The following is a 27,336-nucleotide window of genomic DNA, read 5'->3' as shown; positions in this document are numbered from 1 at the left end:
TTGTGTATAATTCAGGAGTATAAACAGATTGAACAATTATAGCAGAAATCCAGAATACAAAAAAAAAAGAAAAAGTATACCCAAAATCCACGATATGGAATTTTTTGTTGAAATTCTATTCTGCTTGAACATTTGTGTGATGTTGAGCAACCCACTTTATCTTTCTAAGCCTCAGTTTTCCCACACATTATCAAACAAGTTCAAAACATTTACATTTTTTTGTGACTATTAAATGAACTTACTCATTTCAAGGCACTTAGCATCAGATCTTCCACAGAAAAGGAACTTTAAATATGGTAGGTATTTTCCTGGTTTTCTTCAGACAGCTATATAGAAGGATATTATTTGTCTCTCTCTCAAACATCTTAGGACCTGTATCAGTTCAGTAACTGACCTACAAAGGAGGCTGCTGAAAAACGGAATTCTGTCGTGAATTCTAGAGAAGGCTGAAAAACTGCTGTTCATTTAAAAGAAGTGTCTTATTTTTTTTCAGTGATGAAAGGATGATTTGTATTAATTTTTGAGAAAGGGGAATAAATGCCTGGATAAAGGACAGAAGAACATGATGTTTAATGATTCTGGCCCCTGCCACACGCCTTCCCGCCCTCCCTCCCAGCAGAAATCCCCACAGCACCCTTGTCATTCACTCTCGTGACCTCTCCACCCAATCACACAACTGCTTCTTGGTCCTTGTGGTTTCCGCTGCAAGGTTTCCCTAAAGAGCAGAACTTCACAAGTTGAAAGCGAAAGTTGACTAACATTTCTAGGTTTTGCAGAAACATCTGCAAGAGAGGCTTTCCTTAGTGTCTGTTGAATATGATGTAATAGTACCTGTAGCTAAACAGAAACAGAAAGCAAGATCCAGGGTGTGGGTGGGGAAATGACACCCCTCTCAGGGAAGACAGCCCCCTGGTGGCCACGGGCTACAGGGCAGCCTCCAAGAGGAGGACAGGGTTCAGCTCTAGACAGAAAGCCTCCACTTCCTGGGGACGCCCCTTTGTGCTACAAAAGCCTATTCCTTGGCAACAGACAGCTGTCAGGAGCCTGTCTCCTTACCCTTGTGTATATTACAAAGAGAGTCTCCGGCTTCAGGCAGGGCATGGACTCTTCAGCACTGGGCTGTTAAAGGGACAGAGAAGGTGTAGCCTCTGCCTACAGCATACTGTGCAGACCAGAGCCTCCCTCTGAGTCACCCCTTCCACACACTATGGGACTCCAGGGGGCAGGTAGAGCTGCCAATCCAGGAATGGACCTCCATGGCAATCAGGAAAATGTCATTAAACATGAGGTACACAACTCTTAATAGTGCAATTCAAGTTTCACAGATTTGTTCCTAATATCAAACATCAGCTATTGTTATTACTTTTAATATATTTTCATTGATCTCAGAGAGGAAGGGAGAGGGAGAGAGAGGTAGAAACATCAATGATGATCACTGATTGGCTGCCTCCTGCATATCTCCTACTGCGGATCAATCCCACAACCTGGGCATGTGCCCTGACCTCCTGGTTCAAGGGTCTATGCTCAACCACTGAGCCACGCCGGCTGGGCAAACATCAACTATTATTAGTTTTTCAACTATTATTAAACAGAACAATATTCTCTTTGGATATTTTTCAATTGTGATCTTGACATCTTTTCACGCATTAGTAAAAATTCTACCTAGGTGTAGCAGAAGAGAGAAAGTTGATACAAGCTAAAGAACGTGAATGAATAGTATCGTTGTAACCTGAGAGCTAGTGACATTTTATTTATTCCAATGGATCAGTTTTGGTATAATTTGAAATGAATTATTATAATCAGCACAATATTTTCATTGAGGTATTTCATCGAGCAGGAGGTATGAATTGCTAAGGTAGCAGGAGGGCCTGCCATTGTGGAGGGGTCTCTCATCTCTTCCTTAGGGAACACACTCAACATTTGGATTTGCTGCTCTGCAGTTTGGGGTTACCCAGGCCTTAGTGAAATTTCCACAGACTTCTGTGCCTTGCTGTCTTGTCCTCCCCTCCACCAGGTAGAAAAAGTTAGGAGACAGACAATGCTTGGAAACACGTGTTTCCCAGACTGTGTGAGTCAGCATTTTCCAAAAACAGAGCCAAGAAGTTGGGAACCCTAGAAAGAGTTGCGTTTCAAGTTCAAAGGCAGTCTGCAGGCAGAATTCCTTCTGATTGTGGGAGTTCAGTGTTTTTCTACTAAGGTCTTCTACTGATAGGATGAGGCCCACCCACAGAATGGAGGGTAACTGCTTTCCTCAAAGTCCACTAATCCACATGGTAAAATGCCTGTAACCTCAGGTTAAATGCCTGTAACCTCAGGTTAAACATACCTTCCCAGAAACATCTAGAATAATGTTTGATGAAATATCTGGTTACTGTGGCCTGGCTAAGCTGACACATAAAATTAACTGTCACACTGCTTAACATTTTTCAAATATTTTTCCTCTTCCAGTGTTTGATGGCTGCTTAATTTTTACTTAATTTTTTACTTAATTTTCCTTATATTGTTGGTGAGAAAATCCTGAGATCAGGATTAGACATTTGTATACATTTTTAAATAACCAACAGTTTCTTTTGTAAATTAGCTACTTCTTATGAACTTATACTGCTCCTCTGAGTCTCCTCTCTCTTTCAAAAATCCAATCTTGCTGTCATTTCTTTTTTTCCATCAAGATACTTTTAAGGCCTTTGGTATGAGAGGAGATTTGACATTGATTTCTTCTTAGATTGCTAGCTAGTCATCCTAGAACTATTTATTGGAAAGTTCTTACCACCATGTTAATATCAGATATATCCTGTATCATAACTCTAATGAACACAGATAACACCATTTCAGAGATTTTGTGCTGTTATCATTTGTTTGCCGAATTTCTCCCTTTATCACACTGGTTTTGCTATCTCCCTGCAAGTTCTAGATGAGACCAATCTGCCAAGCATTCTTCTCTTGTTTAACATTATTTGGATTCTTAACATTTGGTTAAATTGATATTTCACCTACAGTGTAGACAGCTTCAATTTCATGGGAATCGCTGGCTCTTTGGGATGCATAGACAACGAAATTGCAATGAGTGCAATAGTCTGGGACAATTTCTTCATAAGACTGAAGAATGAAACGGAGTCCAAAAATTTAACTTCCACATAATTTTTTTAGGGAGAAAATGTTTCTCAAAAGATTTCACTCGTCACCTGTTATATTTCCAAGATGAAAATATTTTGCATATGAGAATCTTTCTTAAGTCCGACTTTCTTTGTATGACTTTGCAAAGCAGCATCAGCATTTCCCAGAGAAGTATCTTGACCTTTGGCCCATGACTCGTTTCCTCACATCAATCATGACATGTACACATCTGTAAGAAGAAAATATGAGTTACTAAAATCCATCTGACAATATTGTGCATGTAGAAGAGCGAGGTATTAAGGCTGAGGAAGTTAGTCAGGGAATGTGTGAATTGCTCAGAGGCAGGGATCTCTCAAATCTCTGCTTCAGGTTACAGACACAGTCTTCAGATTGTTTCTCTCCAATTGATGGCTTAAAGGGCTCTGATTGACATGCCAAACCCTTGCATTTCTTTCTTCCTCCACAGCATGGTGTGTGTGTGTGTGTGGGGGGGGGGGGGGGGGGGGGGCACAGGACTACAAAGGACATTATTTTTTTACTCACGTGGCTCTGTCTTTGTGATTCCCTAACAGCATTCAAATATGATGACCTCTTTAACTCTTTGGTTGATTTTATTTTCATTGCGATGCAAACGTTTAATGATTTGGTTCCTTACAGTCACCTTGCCCAGAAAATCTCTATAGCCACAGCCTGTTTCATGTCCCAGAGTTTTGGAGTTTTCACAAAAAAGCGCTGTATTTAATAAATGAATTTGTAAAAAAATTATTTTAATAATAATAATAAATGAATTTGGCAAAGTAGCAGGATACAGAATTAACACTGAGGGATGTGCTGTGAGGGATCGGGGTGCAGCACCAGCTGGGAGCAGCAGAGGATTTCCAGGGTCAAGGGCCAGAGAGTAGAGGTGGCCAAGGCTCCACCCTCCCTGCCAGCTGATTCCTGGGCTGCAGCTGTGCAGACCCTGATGTGCAGTCTCACACAGAAACGCCGTCAAGGCATGGAGCCAGGTCCACACACGACTTGGGACAGAATCCAGGAGCTCACCGTGCCTCTGTTTAGGCGGTTCCCCCTCTGATTCCACTAGGAGGCTGCAGCAGTGCAGGACTCGCATCTGCTCAAAAATAGACAGAGCACACCTAGGAGCAGGAAGGAGGTGAAAGTCAGCAGCAGTGTGAGAACTGGGCAGAACAGAGGCAGGTAAAGCCTGGACGGGAACAGGCAGGCCCTCAGGAGGGGAACAATGGGAAGGGCCTGCACTGAGTCACCTGTTTCTGCAGATCATTCTGGTTCCGAGGGGGAGAAGGTGGAAGTGGATGCTGAGAGCAGAGCTCTCCCACAGAGACGTGGCCAACAGCAGTGTCCCCAGCACAGGGGACACTGACCCCACAGCAGCCCGCTGGGAATTGGAGGGACCACGGTTACTCCAGAGCCAGCGACAAACTTCTTTCAATTGTCAGAAAATTCTACTCATTAAAACCATTTAAAAGGAATGTTGTCTACTTTTCCTTAGAACTTAAAGTCAGTCAGTTCTATAGACTCAGACCACACTGGTGATGTCATACAGAACAATAGACAGCAATCCACTGGCATTTGAAGTGGAACTTGGAATCCGTTGTCACCCCACCCTCCCTGCTCAGTGGTCTCATGCCATGGCCTCTCCTTGGTTCATAAATCCCATGTCCATTACTATCCTTGTCTTTTAATGGGCTCTTTCAGACCAGCCAGTGTCTCAAGCTCCTTAAGGTTCTGACCTTGGATTCGTGGTACCTTCCAAATAATTCATGGCTCCAGATTTACACTGCTGGAGTAAATGAAATGGAGTGGTATAAACATATAGTGGTATAAACAAGTTTAATGCAAATAGGATTACTGGGAAGGTTGAATTCACCATTTCAAAGATCTTAGAACAGTGGTTGGTCCATAGTTAGCATGCAATAAAATTTTGTTATCATTTAAAATATCAATATAATTATTATTTAGATTGAGCACACTCTTTTAGGATCATCTAACTCCATTTCTCTCAAATCCACATGACTCAAGGCAATCTTCCAGCAGCTGAGTGGAGTTATTAACCAGATGGAGCACGTACATCGGGGTTAATATCCACTAGGCAGCAGGGAGGGTCCCGCTCCAGCAGTGGGGGTCGTGGTCGCCAGTCTTCTGAGAGTTGGTTGCTGTGACTCTTCCGTTCTGTCCTCAGAGCGGGTCCCATGTGCATTAAATGACAGGAAAGTGACGTGGCTGGTCACTGACCCAGGAGGTCCTCTTCTTTGAGCCTCTGGCAGTCAGCCCATCCCTGACTTGGTGTAGCTCAGGGCTGGCTCCATCCTCCCTCTGTGGCACCCTGTGTGGCTAGAGTCAATTCTGCCAACTTACACTTTGCCCTCTTGTCAAAAGAAGTCACTTCCCTTTTTTCACATTTATGACATACAGAATTATATTTGTTTCATTTTTGCCCACAAACAACTGTCGATTTTGCTTTCTGGGAAAGTAAATGAGAAATAAAAAGTCTGAAGTCATGACAATTATAGAGATAAATGGTGAACTCCCTTTGTCTTTTTTTACTTCCCGTTGTTTGTATTGACCACACAGTGAAGTAGAAAGTAATGTCTGATGGCCCGGCTGGGCAGGCTCAGTGGTTGAGCATCAACCTATGAACCAGCAAGTCATGGTTTGATTCCCGGTCAGGGCACATGCCTGGGCTGTGAGCTTGATGCACAGTAGAGGGCATGCAGGAGGTAGCCCATCAATGATACTCTCTCATTATTCACCTTTCTGTGTCTCTCTTCCTCACTCTTCCTCTCTAAAATCAATACAAATATATTCTAAAAAAAAAAAATATATATATATATATATATATATATATATATATATATATATATATATTTAAAAAAATAATGACAGAAGAGCAAGACAGACTATGCCCAGGAAACCACTGTAATGACTATGTGGTTATTTACATTTAAAATAAAGCATCCTGAATAATTAAGGGAAGAAGGCTGTTTCTCACTGACTTAGCAGCCTGAGCCTCACTGCCCTGCATCCTGAGCAGGAGACAGAGGGATGAACAGAGAAGCCCAATAGAAACGCACAGGCTGAATGAGCAGCTGAAGTTCACCAGTTTCTGTTCTACAAGTTTCTACTGAGAGACGTCATCATTAAATCTCCTGTGACTAGCTCAGAAATTCTGAGCATAATGTGTTCCATAATTTAAGTAGAGACTTGAACCATAAACGCTGCACTAGTACAATGTAAAAGGAAACTAGACCACCAACTTACACTATACACAAAAATAAACTCAAAATGGATAAAAGACTTAAGTGTGAAACATGATAACCATAAAAATCCTAGAAGAAACCATAGGCAGCAGATCCTCCGATACCTTTCAGAGCAATCTGTTTGTGGATACATCTCCTAGAGCAAAGGACACTAAGAAAATAAACAAATGCGACTACATCAAAATAAAGAGCTCTGCACAGCAAGAGAAACCATCAACAAAACGAAAAAGGAGTCCAGTGTGTGGGAGAACATATTTGCCCATGATACATCTGATAAAGGGTTACTATCCAAAATTTATAGGGAATTCATACAACTTAATAAAAGGAAGATAAACAATCCAATTAAAAAATGGGCATAGGACCTAAATAGACACTTCTCCAAACAGGACATACAGATGGCCAAGAGACATATGAAAAGATGCTCAAAGTCACTGATTATCAGAGAGATGCAAATTGAAACAACAATGAGGTATCATCTCACACCTGTCAGAATGGCTACCATCAACAAATGACAAGTGCTGGTGAGGATGTGGAGAAAAGGGAACCCTAGTACACTGCTGGTGGGAATGCAGACTCGTACAACCATTATGGAAAATATTGTGGCGTTTCCTCAAAAAAATTAAAAATGTAAATGCCATTTGACCCAGTGATCCCACTTCTAGGAATATATCCTAGGAAACCCAAATCACCAATTAGAAAGAATGTATGCACCCCTGTGTTCATAGAAGCACAATTTACAATAGCTCAGATCTGGAAACAGCCCAAGTGCCCATCAATAGATGAGTGGATAGAAAAGCCCACTGAAGATAAATGATTGCAATTGCGTAAGCAATGCGTCCACCCACTGAGACAAAACAAACGTTTGCTGTCAGCGTTTAGGGCTGTGGGCACCACTGACACCAGGGTCCTGGCTCAGGAAGAGGTACCACTGAAGACAAGGGTCCTTCACACGAACACTCCCGGGGGAAGGGGGAGGATCCGGACAGGTTCTTTTTTTTTTATTTTTTTAAAAATATATTTTATTGATTTTTTACGGAGAGGAAAGGGGAAAGAAAGAGAGTTAGAAATATCAATGAGAGAAACACTGATAAGCTGCCTCCTGCACACCCCCTACTAGAGATGTGCCCGCAACAAAGGTACATTTCCTTGACAGGAATCGAACCTGGGATCCCTCAGTCCGCAGGCCTACACTCTATCCACTGAGCCAAACCGTTAGGGCCTGACAGTTTCTTTTGCCACAAAGACACAAGCCCCTCTAACGTAGGGGATTCTAAAGACCTCAGGATGGAGTGAGCCTGCCTTCAGGGGGTGAATCCAGGAGAATTTGGGCTGAGGACACTGTCACTCCAGAGGAAAAGCATTATTAGAGCTGATATCATCTGTGGTGCTGGGAAAATATTACTATCTTGTGATGAGAATCTCCACACCTACACCCATCACCAAAGAACCAGGATTCCTGCTGGGCGTATTGGCACAGCCTGAGGAGCACTAACAACCAGTTACAAACGCTGGAAGGAAATGGCAATGTCTACAGAAGTCCTGATCTAGTGGCCCCCACGAAGCATAACCACATGGCCCTGCAGGAATGGGTTCTAGAAGAGAAACATCCCTGAAACGCAGTCACTAAAAAGATCAGCTTCTGCAGTGCATGAAACAGTAAACAAAACTCAGTCCTTGGTTCTAAAGAGTTTATTAACCAACCATGGTCTGCTGAGTACCTGACAAAATACACAAACCCACAGAGATGAGGTGACGCCCATGTTGCCCAGAGTCAAGGCAAACTTTTCTTTCTAATACAAAGAAGAGCAATATTTGTGCAGTATATTTATATACGTGAGTATGTACCTGTGTGAGTATTTACATACCTACCTACACTTTCACTTTAGGACAAAGACATTTCTCATTTGACTGTTAAGTATCCACTTGTATGGCACATCTGAAGTGTATGGTGAAATTCAGTAATGTAGATGGATGACATCTTCTTAGAACTCCTAAATTAAATGAAAACAAAAAAAGGAAGTGAAAGTGGAAAGAAATGTTTAGAAAATAAAATTGTGGCGTTCCCTATTTAAGGGCCCTGCCTAGAAAGAAGGTCATTGGAGAACTTCTGGCCCAAGGTTGTTCACCAGACGCCCAGCTCAGCCAGGCCAGCAGCACCCTCCTTTGCCCATGGCCCTCCTGCTCTCGCTGCTCACGGCCCTGGTGCTGTTCAGCTCTGGCCCCGGTGGAGCTCTGGGCTGTGACCCGCCTCAGGACCACGTCCTGCTCAGCAGGGAGAACTTAGTGCTTCTGAGCCACATGAGCACCATCTCCCCTCTCTTCTGTCTGAAGGACAGAAAGCACTTCAGCTTCCCCCGGGCAACGGTGGATGGCAGCCAGGTCCAGAAGGCCCAGGCCCTCTCTGTCCTCCACGAGATGCTCCAGCAGATCTTTAACCTCCTGCCCACAGACAACTCCTCTGTCACCTGGAACATGACCCTCGTGGACCAACTGCGCACAGGACTCCATCGGCAGCTGGAAGACCTGGACACCTGTTGGGCGCGGGAGATGGGAGAGGAGGGATCTGCCCTGGCCATGCAGGGCCCTACCCTGGCCTTGAAGAGGTACTTCCAGGGCCTCCGTCTCTACCTGAAGGAGAAGAAATACAGTGACTGCGCCTGGGAAGTTGTCAGAGTGGAAATCATGAGATCCTTCTCCTCAACAAGAGCCTTGCAAGAAAGGCTGAGAAATAAGGACGGAGACGTGGGATCGCCCTGAGAGGATTGTCATGGGTGAATGTGTCACATCATGTTTGCACATATGTCTTAGGTCAAGTCAAAGGCTCTTGGGTCAGCTTTAGTCACAGAATTTATTATGTTTTATTCAGCAAATCTGTTGTCAGGGTATTAAGAATGAAAATGTTATGAAATTTAGCTCCTGGGATATCAGTCCCTAATAGTTACTGTGGCGATGCTATTTATTTATTTATTTATTTATTTATTGTTTCTTTATTTAGTATTTATTGTTTTATGTTATCATATTGATATATTTATATAACCAATATTTGCCCTTACATTGTATTAAAATTTACAAAACATGTTTACTTTTTTTGCCATTAAATTTGTATTCTGCTTTCTTTATTAAATTCTTATCAAAATAATTTCCTGAGTTCTTTTATTCTGAAAACCTAAATCCTTATATTTTTCTACATAGATCTACTTCAACATACTACTTGTCTATTAAGTCCTATAGAATAGTCCCATCACTTCTCAGAAAATGCCTATCAAAAGCTGGAAAAGAATGGAATTGATAGAGTCCTAGAAAGTTTGGAAGATGTTCAGTACGTATGTCTGAGTTGCAATTGATTTGTATTCCGTCAGCAAGGAGCAGTGTGTAGAAATATCTGAGCGGAGTCATCTAGGGTGGAGTGGAAATGCTTTATGGTATTTGTTGGCTGTTCCTGGCACCTATACTCTTCCCCCCACTCCCTCTGGGTCCAACTTTACTGAATTATTTCCCTCCCTTATATAATCTCTCTGCTCTCCAGACTTCTGCTGTGCTCTGCTTCTGCTGTGGTTTCAGCTTCAAGGTTCCTACTCACAGTAAAAACCCAACCGAGAGAGTAAAGTTGAGTGGGAGCTCTACGTTTGTCAAATCCTTTGTAGGCAGGCCAACCAGTTAGGTGCCCTCCCTGCAGCAGGAGCTTTTCTGTAATATAACTTTGCTTTGCTCATGTCTTTGTCCATGAATGAATTTCTTTGATTTCGTGAGACAGAACCGGGACCTGAGCAATCTATAGATTCAATGCAATGCCTATTAAATACCAATGAGATATTTCATAAACCTAGAACAAATACTCCAAAAATTTATATGTAACCAAAACAAATCCTGAATAGCTGCAGCAATCTTCAGAAAGAAGAACAAAGTTGGAGGGAACACAATACCAGATATCGTTATACTACAAAGACACTGTAATCAAAACAACCTGGTACTGGCACAAGAACAGGCATATAGATCAATGGAACAGAACAGAGACCCCAGAAATAAACCCAAGCTATTACGCTCAATTAATATTTGATAAAGGAGGCAAGAGCATACAATGGCGTCAAGACACTCTCTTTAATAAATGGTGTTGGGAAAATTGGACAGATACATGCAGAAAAATGGAACTAGACCACCAACTTACACCATACATGGGAATAATCTCAAATAGGATAAAAGACTTATATGTAAGTCATGAAACCATAACATTCTAGAAGAAACTATAGGCAAAAAATCTCAGACACCTCTCATAGCAATATATTTATGGATACTTCTCCTAGGGCAAAGGAAACTAAGTAAAAATAAACAAATGGACTACATCAAAATTAAAAGCTTCTGCACAGCAAAAGAAAGCATCAACAAAACAAAAAGGAAGCCCAATGTTTGGGAGAACCTATTTGGCAATGATACATCTAATAAAGGATTACTATCCAACATATATCAGGAACTCATACAGCTTAACAAAAGAAAGACAAACAATCCAATTAAAAAATGGACAAAGGACCTAAATAGACACTTCTCCAAACAGGACATACAGATGGCCAAGAGACATATGAAAAGATGCTCAAAGTCACTGATCATCAGAGAGATGCAAATTAAAACAACAATGAGGTGTCACCTCACACCTGTAAGAATGGCTACCATCAACAAATAAAGATAGGACAAGTGCTGGTGAAGTTGTGAAGAAAAGGGAACCCTAGTACACTGCTGGTGGGAATGTAGACTGGTGCAACCATTATGGAAAACAGTATGGAGTTTCCTCAAAAAAGTCAATATGGAACTTCCATTTGACCCATTTTTGCTTTTAAATGTATTCTGCCCAGGGACAAAATATTCTTAAGTCAATAGGCCATGTTGTGTGGCTTTCTTAGTAGAACTTGAGACTCTTTAATGGAAAATTTCACTTTCTGACAAAATCTGTCTGTAGCCCCTGAATTTAAATGATGTCAGATTTTCAATTCCTTTTCTTAAAAATTGACACAACTTTACTCGTGGCCACACTGGAAATCATAACGATTAAATAAAATATTTGCAAATTATAGGCTGAGAATCTGAACATAAGGAATGATTGTTGTCTTTAGTGTTGATGTAACATACAGTAATCTGCATGGTCCACATTTAGCTAAGCATAGACAAGCCATGAGGAGCTTTGATTGCATTTTCTTCAACACTCTGGGGTGCACCTGCTGAGCTCCCCCAGTAAATGGCAACTCTAGGAGGAAAGCATGAGGCCAAGAGGGGTAAAGAATTGTGAATTTATTAGGTCATCTGGATACCAGAAATGCTGAGCCCCCAAATGGCGCCAACCCCAAAGATGGGGATTCAGAGGTTTTTTAAAGGACTCTAGGCGGGCTTTTTCTGGGCGGAGGATTCTCTGTGCAAGTCTGCATTCCGGAAAACTCCGAAGGGGAGAGATAATAGTCTTAGCAAGTGGAATGTGGTCTAAGCAAGTGGAATGTCCATTGTGAAGTGGCCTAAAGGTCAGTTCCCAGTGGAGAAGGTATAGATTCAATTCTTTGATCAGACCTAACAGTCCAGACTTTTTGTTTTATGGACTAGGGACAAAGGTCATATCTTCTGTATTTACTTCCTGCTGAGTGGGGACAAAGAGATCACAGGGGGATGGACTTTGCTGGTAGTCAGCTGGATGAGGGGTCACAGCAGCATGATTTCTCCAAGACTGGTTGGTGAAGGCTTGGAAAACGGTCCTGTTGAGTGACTTGAGAGGTAAAAGTTTATCCTGAGGCTGTCACAGTGTCACTTGTCTCATTTTACTGCTTTTCTGGGCCTGGAGCTGAAATACAACTGAGGTCTAGATGTTATCTTTAGGAGGGAAAAGATCAGGGGTCTAAGTTGCCTCACTAGTGATATGAAAGGGGAGGAAAGGAGCAGTTGAAGCTGCGGGCCTGGATGGTTGGATAAGACGTAAAATGGATTTTCTGTAGAAAATAACCATTGGCTTCCAGGAACACCTGGTAGTCAACCCAGTGGGACCAATGGCAGTTCGGCACTTCTTGGTTAACTGTGGTGTTGCAAGCTGATGATGGGAGATGGCCTTTTGTTATATTGCCCTGTGATCTTGTAAAGCATAAAGGAGCTTGGGCAATTAGTGGGGTGTGTAGAGTGATAGGACCTGTGACCGGGAGGGAGGAAAGAGCTACCTTAGTAAGAGATAGAATATAAGAACAGAAAAGAAGGGAGGCTTAATTTGCCTGGGCTATAGGATAATTACCTAGTAGGGTGACTGCCTTTTTGAGAAATATAGTTTCCTTTTCCTTTATATAAGCCAGAGTGATTTTTGCCTGATTCCATCTCTTGACTGGTATAGAGATGGTGGTATACGCTGAAGAGGAGAGGGAAAGGCAGAGCCAGCAATTCCTGGCTAAGGAGGGGGATAGGTAAGGTTAAGTGTTCATTCGAGATGAGTGGAGGTGAGAAAGCTCCTCATGGGTATCGGAGAGAAAGGCTGGAATAGGATGAGAAGGAGAGCTAATTCACACTTCTAGGGTCGGGATTGTCCCAAGGGGAGAAAGGGTACGTTTAGGATCTAGAAAGAAGGAAATCTCGTCCCAGGGGTAATCGAAGTCCCTGTGTAGAAGGGAGTCCCATAGAAAGGTGAGAATCCTGATGCAAAGGGAGAGGTGGCAGTAGCTAGGACCTGGAGGATTTGTATTGGGAGAGGAGGTGGGCTTTTGGGAAGTCAGGGTTATTAGAGTACATAGGGAGCCCCTGCAGGGGTGCTCACTCATTTGTCCTCTTCTTCTGGAATGCAAGTAAGGTGAAGTCTGGTTGGCCCGATCAGGTGGCTGTAATACTTAGGGGACTCCAGCTCATGTGATGGAGGTGTTCCTGAGATGGGTTTTAACCTGGAAAGGTGGAACCATGGGGTATGCCTGGTAGTTTAGCTGCAATTGGGGCAGTTAAGAGTACCTGATAAGGGCCTTGCCATCAGGGCTATAAATTATTGATGGATTTCCTTTAGGAGGAGTAGGGGGATATCTCCCATAAAAGGTTGAGGAAGGACCTGATTAGCATGTTCTTCAGTAATTGTATGATGGTATTTAAAATGGGGACATTGTCTTTGAGAGGGGTCTCTTCGGAAGGGAAGTTTCCTAATAAGAAGAGTCTTCCATACATGAGTTTAGGGTGCATGGGGGGATTGCCCTGATGTGCTTAAATACTAGAGGTAGGAGAGTAGGTTAAGGTTCTTTAGTTTCAAGAACTAATTTAGTTACGTGAGACTTAATTAAGGAATTTGCCTGAAGATTGGGGCTGGTAGGGGGATGTAAGTTCCACAGGATGTTCAGAGTGGAAGAGACCTGTTGGGCTATTTGAGATATGAAAGCAGGTCCATTATCTGATTGTAATGAGGTGGACAGGCTGAATCTGGGAATGATATGCTGAATGAGAGTTTGAGTAACCTCAGAGGACTTTTCAGACCTAGTGGGGAATGCTTCTACCCAGCCTGAGAAGGTATCTACTAAGGTTAAAAGATATTTGTGTGTGTGTGTGTGTGTGTGTGTGTGTGTGTGTGTGTGTGTATTTTATTAGGGGTCATGTGAATGAAGTTAATTCACCAGTCTTATCCAGAGATTTGGCCCCTTGACTGATGAGCGGGGAAAGAAGGAGGTCTAACCTGTCCTTGGGGAGATACTGAGTAACAAGTAGAACAGGTTTTGGTGATATCTTGCAGCAGGGAGGCTAGGCTAGAACATGTGATGAGGGGTTTTAGGAGTTGAAGAAGTGGTCTTATCGTATATGTAGGGAATTGTAAATAGCCTGTAAGATATCACGGGCCTGTCCCTGGGGAAGGATATATTTTCCCTAAAATTTTAACCGCAGATCTTCCTGAATGGCCCCAAGAGCTACTAGGGACTGAAGTTCCTCTAGAGTGTATATGGGTGTTATATGAGGTATAGCTAAGAGTTAGGGAGATGGGGGGTTCCTCTGAGCCACTGCCTTGGCTTCCTGGTCTGCTTTGTTATTTCTCTGTATTACAGGATCATTCCTTTGCAGTGTATGAATTTTAAGAAGGTTAGAAAAGGGGAGACAGGTTCCTCAATACCAAGCAGGAAGACCTGTTGAGGCTTTCAATGATAGTGTCAAGGACTGCAAATGAGCGGTGGAAATAAAGTAAATCTAGGCTCAGATATAAGGACTTACCCAACAGGAGAGAGCCTAGGTGGGGCTGCTTTAGCTTACTAGGAGAGAAAGGGTCCCTTTGGGCATCAGAGGTGATCAGGTCCTGACTCACTGGACAACACAAACCTTCTACTCATTCACAAATAACCAGCTTTAGCCAAAATGTAAACAATCAGCATTTACATTTATGAACACACTTTAAACACACTCTTACTTTCAAGAAAATATACTTTCAACAAAGTACAAGAGAACTTCTATAATAAAAACTAAGAGCAGGTGAATTAAAATGTGTCTAGCAATCAATGATTCAGTATTATCACTTACCCCAACAAATCTCCAAAGCCTTTAAGTTACCAAAGACTGGAAAATTATGTATAGGCATACGAAACTGGAGAAAAGGCAATGGTGGGGGGTGGGGGCGAGGAGGGAGCAGGCCCAGCAGCCTGTTCCCAGGCCTCTAGCTGCTTGGATTTAAAACTGCCACATTTTTTTCTTAGAGATAATGTGCTAAGGTTTGGGTGATAATGAGTTCAGCTTCTGATAGTAGTAGCTGGACTGTTAAGTAATCTTTCGTAGTTTTGCAGTAACGAAAGCTGTTCTTTAGGAAGCGGGTAGGGGAGTGAGAAGGCACTGAGGTCAGAACAGTTTTCAGAGCATTAAAGGGCTGAGAATGCTGGCCTTGGGATCTAAAGGCTCAGTGAGGGGGTCCCTTCGCCATGTCATGTCATAGAGGAGCTTTGCGAGAAGACTGAAGTCGGGAACTTAGAGGCAAGAATAGCCAGCAAGCCCAAGAAAGGAGAGTATTTCTTGTTTAGAAGAGGGGACAGTCATGGAAGAGATAAGGTGTTTATAGTCTAAGGAGTGGCGTGGCTTTGTGGGGTGAGAGTGAAACTGAAGTAGGCAACTGTCACTTGGGACACCTGGGTTTTATGAGGGGATGTACGGTAACGGCATTGAAGGAGAACTAGAAAAGAGCGAATGGGGGTGTTTAGTAAGATGCAGTGTAGAGGTGAGGTGGCTAATGGCTGTGAGACTAATCCGTCAACCCCCCTAATAGAGACCGAGGAGGGGACAAGGGTCCCAGCGAATTCGGAGAGGGCAGAATAAGTGGCCCCAGTGTCAATTAAAAGGAGATTGGCTTACCTGCCACCATAGTCATTACCCGAGGCTCTGTCCTGGTGATGTAAGTCTGTGGGGCCCTGTCAAGGCCTGGGCAGCTTCAGAATTCAGGGGCCAGTCCCAGGAGGTCTGGGAGCTCCAAACCAGATCTAGAGGGTGGCCTTGCTGGACTGGCCAAGGTCTGACCTAGAGGGGCCAGAATACAACCTGATTTCCAGTGGCCTTCTCTTCCGCACCTTGGGCAGGGCCCAAGTGGAGAGTCTCGGTTTTGAGCAGTACTTGGCTCAGTGTCCTTCCTTGTTGCATTTGAAGCATGGGCCCAGAGGAGGCTTAGCCCCTGACTTACTCTTGGTTGGAGGACCGGCACTTCGTTTGGGGTTCATGAGAGCGGAGGCTAGGAGCTGGAAGGCCTCTTTCTGGGCCTCAGCCTTGGTCTGATGTTGTTACAGAAAAACAAAGAAGAACAAAGCAATACTTAGAGAGATGGAGTTACATTTATTACGTGCAGGTCCAGAGGAAAATGTATCTCAAATTCTGGGCCCTAACATGCAGGAATTTTCCCTATTGATATGTTTTTACCTTCTTTGTCTCCCAAATATGGAGTGTTTCCGGCCCCTTTTGCAAGTTCTTAAAGAGCCCGTATGTGCTGGGGCCTTGAGACCTCAACCAGAGGCCTGGCCTGGCACCAGCACAGATAACCTTGTCTGGGGAAGGTTTAATGGTCTCTCTGAAGTGGGAGTAGTCTTAGGAAGCAAGAATTTACAGAAGCCAAATAGCAGAGTTAAAATTTCAAACAGCAGTTTTTATATAAGATGGATGCTTCAATGTCACCTTTGTTTTTGGATTTGGGCCTCCTCATTTCAATTATTAAAGACCTTAAAGGTCAGGTTAATGAGATCTTTTTGAGGGGTTTGTGGACCTGTGTCTATTTTTCAGTTTGCGGCATATGTTGGGGGCTGATTGGGATATAAAATGGGTGTTCAGAAGAAGGGTTCCCTCTGAGGAAGTGGGCTGTAAGGTGGTACATTTATGTAGAGGAGGACATAGATGTCGTGCCAGGTCAGGACATAGGACTGGGTCAGATTCCTTAGTAAAGGTGGTCTTGTTGGTGGAAAAAGACCTGAGATGCCTCTCAATCTGTATGAGGTCGGACATGGAAAATGGGATGTGTACCCAGTCCCTGCTATTTCCCTCAGGGTAGAATGGGCACAGGAATAGAAGTGGCTGTTGAGGAAGGTGGTCTTTGGGTGGCCCGAGAGCAAGTATTAGATGGGAAAAGGCTGTTTTGGAGCTCGAATTCTTGGGATTTGGGCTCGCAGGGGCGGGGGAGAAGGTGATTGCTGGTTAGGAGGGTCTGGGTTTTGGGAATCTACTGCAGGTGATGGAGTGAGTGTGTAAGGGGGTGAAGGTTGGTGGTCTGCTGGGTCAAAAGTAGATTCAGAATCAGAAGTGTCAGGGGTATAATGTTTTGTGTGAAGGAGAAAGATCTGATGGGTAGAACAGGACTGAGAGAGAGGATTGAGACTGAAGGGTGAAAAAAGCCTGGCTATAAGAATCTCTGACCATTTTCCATTGCAGTGACAACAATTATCTAAATTATGCAATGTGTTAAAATTAAGAGAGTCATTTTCAGGCCATTAAGACTTATTATCTAGTTTATATTGTGGCCAGTGTTACAAAACAAAGTGAGGTGGTTGGGCATGATCTCCCCTGTGAGTGTGCAGAGGTAGTGTAGTGTGGCGCATGAGAGAGGAACGGTGAGTGACAGACCACAAATCCAAAGGTGACTGTTTAGGGCAGGTGGCCCTGTTGCTAAAAAAATCACCTTGAGAAATTAGAGGTGACCCTCTGGACTGGTTGTCCCCAATCCAGAAGGATCCAAAGCTAAATGGCTGAGGAGTCTTCTGGTCTAGCACTAGGACTTTTGAGAAGCCAGCGAGAGAGAGTGGGAAGAAGACTCGAGATGAGGGAAATTGTGGAACGTCACTCACCTACAGAAGATTGGTTGGTGTGGGATGGAAGGTCAGCAATGGAAAAGGAGAGATTCCCGATCTGGGTCCTCCTTTGGCTGGTTCAGGAGGGTCCATAAGGGAGGGAGGCCTGATTGAGCCGGCAATCGAGTCACCCAAGTAGGATTCGGAGGTAAGCCCAGGACGAGCTGCCACTGCCTACTGCTCCCTGAGTAGCAAACTCGGGGTGACTGAAGCCAAGGTGATAGCTCCCCATCCCCATGGAACGCCCTTATGTTTCGGCAATAAACTCATAATTCTTTGCCCCTTTTAGCCTCGTACGTTCTCCTTAGGCGACCCTAACAGATGGTAGGAAAGGTAACAGATTGATGTTTCTCTCTCACATAGATGTTCTCTTTCTCTCTCTCTCTCTCTCTCTCTCTCTCTCTCTCTCTCTCTCTCTCATCTACCTATCTATCTCTCTCTCATCAGTAAACATATCCTCAGGTGAGGATTAAAAACAAAAAACAAAATTCTGGGAAGTGTTGTGGACAAGATTAAAGTATAGTCAATATTCAAATGTAAGAGAAATCTGATTTATGTATTCAGTTAGGAAATGGTGGTTTGCATAATTATTTGGAAGAGAAGTTAGTCTCCTAAACTGAAGTGAAAAATACTGTATTAATAATACCTGGCACACTTAGGCCTTCTCTCCTGGCTTTTCTAAAGCTAAGAAAGTGGACTTAGTCAAGTATGGGGGCCAGTTCTTTCCCAATCACAATCGGTTCCTTCCCCGCCAATGTAGAAATTCCCAGCGTGCTCTCCCTCTTTACTTCGCCTTCACCTGCACCCCCATTCACACAGCTGTTTCCTGTTCCCTTGTGGTTTCCCTTTAAGAGTACAAAAACCACCAAATAAAAGCAAAGTTGAGTGGAAGTTCTAGGTTTTTCAGAAACTCCTATAGAAGAGACTATTTTTTTCTTTCTGATGAATGCATTTGGAACTGAGGAATGTCCCTGTTGCAATGATTAACTAACCATAGCTGTAGCTATAAGGGATTTAAAGTCAGATCCATTTTACTCAGAATTATTTAAAAAATTTACACAGGAAGAGACCCACCCATTGGCCCAAATACACAAAGACATCACCAAGTGTGCAGAGAGCTGGCTCCTTTGTCTATCTGGTCCCTTCCACCTACTTCTTCAAGCTACAAAGAGCCCAGTCCTGGAAAGAACTGGCCCCCATACTTGACTAAGTCCACTTTCTTAGCTTTTGTGTCTTAGAGAAGGAAAAGACACCCCGCTCAGGCAGGGCCTGCACTCTGAGCAGTGAGTACCTATATGGAGAGAAGCAGTCAGAATGTCTTTTGTTAACGTAAAAAATTAATTAAAACCTGTAAAGAATTTTTGTGAGTTTATTTGAGCCAAACTATGGACAATTGTCAGAAAGCAGAATCTCTATATATTGGGATAATGCTCCAGAGGATGGCAGTTTCTCACCTTGTTTTATACACTACAATCAAAGGAGGAGAAGTTAGAGGGTTGCATGAAATCCATTGGTGATAGATTAGGGAGTCTGGAGAAAACAAGGGTGGGAGGAAACCTCTGGGATTGAATAAAAAGTAAAATGATAGATACATACTTCTTTTACCCAGGTGGGTACAGGATAGCTAACAGTCAACAATTAACATGATAACAATGAAGGAATTTATGGTCTCTGTCCTGCTCATTTGGTTGTGCCCTGAGGGGTCCAGAAAAAGGGAAGTTACAGGTTACCCTGACATTTCACAGGCATGTTATCTTAGATGCAAAAAGACAATAGGCTCAGCTAAGGTAAAGATTGACCTTTGTCAGGGAGGATACTGGCCTAGGACATGATTACCCACTATAAACTGCTTTTAGTTAAAGTTTTAATCTCAGACCATCCTTTGTGGTTACTTTAGGTCTTTGAGTTTGCAAAACTGCCATACAGGCCTTCCCTGAGCTAGTCAAGTTAGCATGTGGCCCTTTATTTTCATCCACACTTACTTTTCTTAAAAAAAAAAAAAAAAAAAAAAAAAAAAAAAAAAAAAAAAAGTATTGATTTTAGAGAGGGAGGAACGGAGAAAGAGAAGTATCAATTTATTGTTCCACTTATTTATGTGGTCAGTGGTTGACCCCTTTATGTGCCCTAATGGGGCATGGAACCCACCGCCTGGGTGTATGGGAACCACACTCTACCCAACTAGTGTGTTTCTGCCTGCAGGCTGCTCAGCTGGCCAGAGCCCCAGTATCATCACGCCCTTGACAGTCCTGTAGGCCATTTGGAGGCTTTCAGCCTGCCTCTCTGGGTGTCGAGAAGCAAGGGAATCAGTCTGAAGGTGCATTAACTCTTTCTCAAAAGTAAGTTGTCAGTTTTAAAAATTGATTCCTACATTCAGATCTCACTGTTTGACTTTATAATTAGGAGAAAATTCTTATTGTCACTTGGAGTAATGACTCCACGGTCATCCCTTCCACCTTAACTGGATAGTAAGAGAGAGGAATACTTAAAGGAATTTCAGAGAATATAATTGTTGCCAACGGAAAGCCCCAGGAGTATCTATTTGGGTACAATGAGAGGTATTAAGGTTGGAGAAGTTAATCAGGAAGTGTGTGTGAATTGCTCAGGTAGCAGGGATCTCTCAAATCTTTGCCTCAGGTTACACTCTCAATCTTTAGATGGCTTCTTTCCAACTGATGGCTTAAAGGGCTCTAAAGGACATGTCACTCTATTTTTGTCCCTTGCATTTCTTTCTTCCTCCACTCCCTGTGGGAGGGACCATGTAGGAGCAAAACCACAAGGACCTATTATGGATTCACCGGGCTCTGTCTTTGGGACTGCCCAACAGCTTTCACATATTATGATTCCTTCCATTGTCGGTGTTGTTTTTCCCCCCCACTGTACCTTTGTGGTTTGTTTGTTTTGGGGTTGGTGTTGTTCTTTATTATATTTCCAGGGTGGAAAATATATATAATTGGGTTCCATATTGTCATCTTGCCCTGAAAATCTCTGTAGCTATACCCTGTTTCATATTCCAAGGTTATTAAATATTAGAAATTGTTGGAAGACAGAGCAGCAGGGCTCGAGGGCTGGGCCTCCCACCGGCCCTGCAGAGGGGCAGGACCTTACACCCAAGGCCTGAGAAGGGAAGCCCGATGCCCACAGGTGTGCTGTGAGGGATCGGGGTGCAGCACCAGCTGGGAGCAGCAGAGGATTTCCAGGGTCAAGGGCCAGAGAGTAGAGGTGGCCAAGGCTCCACCCTCCCTGCCAGCTGATTCCTGGGCTGCAGCTGTGCTGACCCTGATGTGCAGTCTCACACAGAAACGCCGTCAAGGCATGGAGCCAGGTCCACACACGACTTGGGACAGAATCCAGGAGCTCACCGTGCCTCTGTTTAGGCGGTTCCCCCTCTGATTCCACTAGGAGGCTGCAGCAGTGCAGGACTCACATCTGCTCAAAAATAGACAGAGCACACCTAGGAGCAGGAAGGAGGTGAAAGTCAGCAGCAGTGTGAGAACTGGGCAGAACAGAGGCAGGTAAAGCCTGGACGGGAACAGGCAGGCCCTCAGGAGGGGAACAATGGGAAGGGCCTGCACTGAGTCACCTGTTTCTGCAGATCATTCTGGTTCCGAGGGGGAGAAGGTGGAAGTGGATGCTGAGAGCAGAGCTCTCCCACAGAGACGTGGCCAACAGCAGTGTCCCCAGCACAGCTGACAGCTTAGAATTGGAATGGAGGAAAAAATTATAATTTGGTTCCATATTGGCGTTACTTCAGTACCAGCGACTAAGTTGTTTCAATTGTTAGAAAATTCTACTCCCATAAAACTACTTAAAAGGAATGTTGTCTATTTTCATTTGGAATTTAAACTGAGTCAGTTGAATGGACTCAAGCACACCTGTGTTGTCATACAAAACAATAGAGAGCAATCCACTGGGGCATTTGAAGTGGAACTTGGCATCCTTTATCACCCCACCCTCCCTGCTCAGTGCTATCATTGTCTAAGGGGATTTATTAACGAGATGGGGGTTGGGGTTGCCAGTCTTCTGAGAGTTGGTTGCTGTGAGTCTTCCCTTCCATCCTCAGAGCCGGTCCCAAGTGCATGAAATGACAGGAAAGTGACGTGGCTGGTCACTGACCCAGGAGGTCCTGTTCTCTGAGCCTCTGGCAGAGGCAGCCCAGCCCTGCGTTGGTGTAGCTCAGGGCTGGCTCCATCCTCCCTCTGCCACAGCACCAGGCACCCTACTTGGCGACAGGGAATTCTGCCAACTTACAGTTTGTCACTTCCCTTCTCTCACTTTTATGACATAGAGAATTCTATTTGTTTCATTTTTGCCCGCAAACAACTGTCAATTTTGCTTTCTGGGAAAGTTGAAATAAGAAATAAAAAGTCTGAAATCTTGAAAATTATAGAGAAAAATGTTGAATTCCCTTTCTTTTCTTTACTTCCTTTTGTATTAACCTCAGGATGAAATAGAAAGTAATGACAGGACCAAGACAGACGATGCTCAATGAACCACTATGTAATGATTATGTTGTTATTTACATTTAAAATGAAGCATCATGTATAAGTAAAGGAAAGAAGTCTGTTTCTCAATGACTTAGTAGCCTGAGCCTCAACTGCCCTGCATCCTGAGCAGGAGACAGAGGGATGAACAGAGAAGCCCAATAGAAACGCACAGGCTGAATGAACAGCTGAAGTTCACCAGTTTCTGCTCTACAAGTTTCTACTGAGAGACGTCGTCTTTGAATCTCCTGTGCAGAGCTTAGACATTTTGAGCTTAATGTGTTCAATAATTTAAGTAAAAATTGAAAAATAAAAGCTGTACTAGGAAAATAACATTTTTTTTTTTTTGGCCTACAGAAGGTAAAATGAATGCATTAGATAACCAATTCCTCCACCCACTTAGACAAAACAAACGTTTGCTGTCAGCGTTGATGGTTTGGGAACCACTGACACCTGGGTCCTGGCTCAGGAGAGGAGCAGGTCACCACCGAGAACAAGGGTCCTTCACACACACCCTCCGGGGGAAGCAGGAGGATGCTGACCCATCATTTGCCACAAAGACACAAGCCCCTCTGCCTGGGGAGAATCTAAGGACCTCAGGATGGGGTGAGCCTGCCCTCAGCGGGGAGTCCAGGAGAGTTATACTTGAGGACACTGTCACTCAGAGGCACAGGGTTACTAGAGCAGATCTCAGCCTCGGGAATGGGGTGGCGCTGGGAAAATATTACTATTTTGTGATGAGAATCTCCACACCTACAGCCACCAGCAAAGAACCCGGATTCCTGCTGGGGGTATTGGCACAGCCTGACGAGCACTAACAACCAGTTACAAATGCCAAAAGGAAATGGCAATGTCTACAGAAGTCCTGACCTAGTGGCCGCCTTGAAGCATAACCACGAGGACCTGCAGGAATGGGTTCTAGAAGAGAAACATCCCAGAAACTCATTCACTAAAAATCTCAGCCTCTGCAGTGCATAAAACAGTAAACAAAACCCAGTCCTTGGCAATTAGAGAAAGACAAGTATCACATGATCTCACTCATATGTGGAATCTAATGAACAACATAAACTGATGAACAAAATAGATCCAGAGACATAATGAAGCATCCATCTTATATGAAAACTGCTGTTTGAAATTTTAACCCTGCTAATTGGCTTCTGTAAATTCTTGCTTGCTAAGACTACTCCCACTTCAGCAAGGCCATTAAATTTTCCCCAGACAAGTTTATCAGTGCTGGCGCCAGGCTAGGCCTCTGGTTGAGGTCTCAAGGCCCAGGACATACGGGCTCTTTAAGAACTTGCAAAAGGGGCTGGGAACACTCCATATTTGGGAGACAAAGAAGGTAAAATCACATAAATAGGGAGAATTCCTCCATGTTGGGGCCCAGAATTTGAGATACATTTTCCTCTGGACCCGCGCGTAATAAATGTAACTCCATCTCTCTAAGTATTGCTTTGTTCTTCTTCGGTTTTCTGTAACAATAGAAGCATGGAACAGACTGTGGAATCTCAGAGGGAAGGCGGGGGAGGAAGGGTGGGGGGAAGATATCAACCAAAGAACTTGTATGTATATATGCATAACCCATGGACATAGACAATAGGGTGGTGGAGGCCTGGGACAGGGTGTGGGGGTGTGTGGGAATGGAGTCAGGTTACAAGAGGTCAATGGGAAGGAAAGGGGACATATACAATACTTTCAACAATAAAGATCTTTTAAAAATAATAAAAAATAAAATGAGCCTGTTTTGAGTCCAACCAACACCTACCTACACTTTGACTTTAGGTCAAAGATGTTCCTCATTTGACTGTTAAGTATCCACTTGGATAAGTCACTATCTGAAATGTACTTGAAGATTAAAATAGCAAAATTAGCCCAGCCGGTGTGGCTCAGGGGTTGAGCATCGACCTATGAACCAGGAGGTCACAGTTTGATTCTCGGTCAGGGCACATGCCCAGGTTGCAGGGTCGTGGGCTCAGTTTCCAGTGGGAGGTGTGCAGCCAGTCAATGATTATTTCTCATCATGGATGCTTCTATCTCTTTCTCCCTCTCCCTTCCTCTCTAAAATCAATAAAAACATACTTAAAAATAAAATAGCAAAATTAATAATAGATTGATGACATCTTCTTAGATCACCTAGAGAACACGTAAATGAAAGCAATAAAGGAAGTAAAAGTGGAAGAAGTATTTAGAAAATGAAAATTGTTGTGTTCCCTATTTAAGGGCCCTGCTTGGAAAGAAGGTCATCAGAGAACCTGAGGCCCAAGGTTGTTCACCAGACGCCCAGCTCAGCCAGGCCAGCAGCACCCTCCTTTGCCCATGGCCCTCCTGCTCTCGCTACTCACGGCCCTGGTGCTGTTCAGCTCTGGCCCCGGTGGAGCTCTGGGCTGTGACCCGCCTCAGGACCACGTCCTGCTCAGCAGGGAGAACTTAGTGCTTCTGAGCCACATGAGCACCATCTCCCCTCTCTTCTGTCTGAAGGACAGAAAGCACTTCAGCTTCCCCCGGGCAACGGTGGATGGCAGCCAGGTCCAGAAGGCCCAGGCCCTCTCTGTCCTCCACGAGATGCTCCAGCAGATCTCCGACCTCTTGTCCATAGAGAACTCCTCTGTCACCTGGAACACGACCCTCGTGGACCAACTGCGCACAGGACTCCATCGGCAGCTGGAAGACCTGGACTCCTGTTGGGCGCGGGAGATGGGAGAGGAGGGATCTGCCCTGGCCACGCAGGGCCCTACCATGGCCTTGAAGAGGTACTTCCAGGGCCTCCGTCTCTACCTGAAGGAGAAGAAATACAGTGACTGCGCCTGGGAAGTTGTCAGAGTGGAAATCATGAGATCCTTCTCCTCAACAAGAGCCTTGCAAGAAAGGCTGAGAAATAAGGATGGAGACCAGGGGTCACCTTGAAACAATTCTCATTGATGAATGTGCCACATCATGTTTACACATATTTCTTGGGTCACGTCAAAAGGCTCTTATTTCTGCTTTAGTCACAGAATTTAAGTTTTATTCAGCAAATCTTTTCTCAGATTATTAAGCATGAAAACGTTACAAAATTTAGCTTCTGGGATATTAGTCCCTAAAAAATACCTGCCCTGATGTTATTTATTTATTGTTTATTTATTATTTATTATTTATTTATGTATTTATATAATCAATATTTGATCTCAACATGTATTAATATTTACAACACATTTTACTCTTTTGTCAATCAGTTTGCGTTTTGCTTTATTAAATTCTTATCAAAGAAATCTGAGCTCTTTGATTCTGAAAACCTAAATCCTTATTTTGTTCTATATAAATCTATCTTAGATTAAGATTTGTCTATTAAGTCCTATAGAACAGTTCCACCATTAGTCAGAAAATGCCTATCAAAAGCTGGAAAAGCATGGAACTGAGAAGCATCGTGGAAAATATGGAAGACGTTCAGTACTTATACCTGAGTTGAAAACTGATTTATAGTCCATGGAGAAGTGGGTAGAAAAATCCAAGAGGAGTCATCTAGAGTGGAGCAGGAAAGACACATGGTATTTGTTGGCTTATCCTGGCAGCTCTACTCTTCCTCTCCTCCTCTCCCCAGTCCTGCTTTACTGAGGGCATTCCCTCCTGTACACCATCCCTTGGCTCCCCCACCTTACTGCCCACTCCCCCAGGTGCTCTGGTTCTGCTGTGTTTCAGCTTCAAGGATTCTACTTAGAGTAAAAGCCAAAGGAAAAGAGCAAAGCGAGGGAAGCCCGGGTCCTGGGTGCCAGAGGGAAGCTGGTGCCGGCAGCCGGGAGGGAAGGAAGGCCTACTCTTGCACGAATTTTGTGCATCAGGCTTCTAGTCTATATATAAATACACGTGTGTAATTTTTATTTTATTTTTTTAAAATATATTTTATTGATTTTTTACAGAGAGGAAGAGAGAAGGATAGAGAGTTAGAAACATCGATGAGAGAGAAGCATCAATCAGCTGCCTCTTGCACGCCCCCTACTGGGGATGTGCCCACAACCAAGGTACATGCCCTTGACCGGAATCAAACCTGGGACCCTTGAGTCCGTAGGCCGACGCTCCATCCACTGAGCCAAACCGGTTTCGGCACACGTATATAATTTTTAGTTTTGTTCATTTTGTTTTGACATATTGTGTGAAAAATCTCTTAGCCAGCCCTGTTCTTTCACTTTGTCCAAGACGCCCAGCTTAGCCAGGCCAGCAGCACCCTCCTTTGCCCATGGCCCTCCTGCTCTCGCTACTCACGGCCCTGGTGCTGTTCAGCTCTGGCCCCGGTGGAGCTCTGGGCTGTGACCCGCCTCAGGACCACGTCCTGCTCAGCAGGGAGAACTTAGTGCTTCTGAGCCACATGAGCACCATCTCCCCTCTCTTCTGTCTGAAGGACAGAAAGCACTTCAGCTTCCCCCGGGCAACGGTGGATGGCAGCCAGGTCCAGAAGGCCCAGGCCATCTCTGTCCTCCACGAGATGCTCCAGCAGATCTCCGACCTCTTGCCCACAGACAACTCCTCTGTCACCTGGAACATGACCCTCGTGGACCAACTGCGCACAGGACTCCATCGGCAGCTGGAAGACCTGGACACCTGTTGGGCGCGGGAGATGGGAGAGGAGGGATCTGCCCTGGCCACGCAGGGCCCTACCCTGGCCTTGAAGAGGTACTTCCAGGGCCTCCGTCTCTACCTGAAGGAGAAGAAATACAGTGACTGCGCCTGGGAAGTTGTCAGAGTGGAAATCATGAGATCCTTCTCCTCAACAAGAGCCTTGCAAGAAAGGTTAAGATATAAGGATGGAGATGTGAGGTCACCATGAAATAATTCTCAGTGATGAATGTGCCAGACCACCTTTGCCCATATGTCTTAGGTCATGTCAAAAGGCTCTTATGTCTGCTGTAGTCACAGATTTTATTAAATTTTATTCAGAAAATATTTCATCAGTACTTTTGAGCAAGAATATGTTAAAAATTTCAGTTCAAGTCTTATCAGTCCCTAGGAGGTTACTGTCCCACTGCTTGTTTATCTATCTATCTATCTATATCTATCTATCTATATCTATCTATCCATCTATCTATGTATCTATCTTTGTTTGTTTATTTAATCTATTTTTTCTTGCACCTATCATATTTATAATATCCAAAAGTCAAATATAATTACATTATATTTAAATTTATAAAATATACTTACCTCTCCATGTTTTTTAGT

At 43.9% G+C, this 27,336-nt stretch overlaps 3 protein-coding genes across 3 annotated transcripts; all 3 read left to right on the top strand.

Moving 5' to 3' along the window:
* Positions 1–8,561: 8,561 nt before the first annotated feature.
* On the top strand, positions 8,562–9,149 carry LOC103305022 (interferon omega-2-like). The gene has a single exon (XM_008161750.2). The coding sequence runs from the start codon at positions 8,562–8,564 to the stop codon at positions 9,147–9,149; it is 588 nt and encodes a 195-aa protein (XP_008159972.2).
* Positions 9,150–24,465: 15,316 nt separating this feature from the next.
* LOC129151670 (interferon omega-2-like) lies at positions 24,466–25,053 on the top strand. Its single transcript, XM_054727377.1, has one exon. The coding sequence runs from the start codon at positions 24,466–24,468 to the stop codon at positions 25,051–25,053; it is 588 nt and encodes a 195-aa protein (XP_054583352.1).
* A 1,306-nt stretch (positions 25,054–26,359) lies between these two features.
* On the top strand, positions 26,360–26,947 carry LOC129151662 (interferon omega-2-like). The gene has a single exon (XM_054727361.1). The coding sequence runs from the start codon at positions 26,360–26,362 to the stop codon at positions 26,945–26,947; it is 588 nt and encodes a 195-aa protein (XP_054583336.1).
* Positions 26,948–27,336: the final 389 nt, after the last annotated feature.

Source organism: Eptesicus fuscus, chromosome 15 (assembly GCF_027574615.1).
Source record: "Eptesicus fuscus isolate TK198812 chromosome 15, DD_ASM_mEF_20220401, whole genome shotgun sequence".
In the NCBI taxonomy this organism is placed as follows: Eukaryota; Metazoa; Chordata; class Mammalia; order Chiroptera; family Vespertilionidae; genus Eptesicus; species Eptesicus fuscus.
This window is presented reverse-complemented; position numbering and strand designations above follow the sequence as displayed.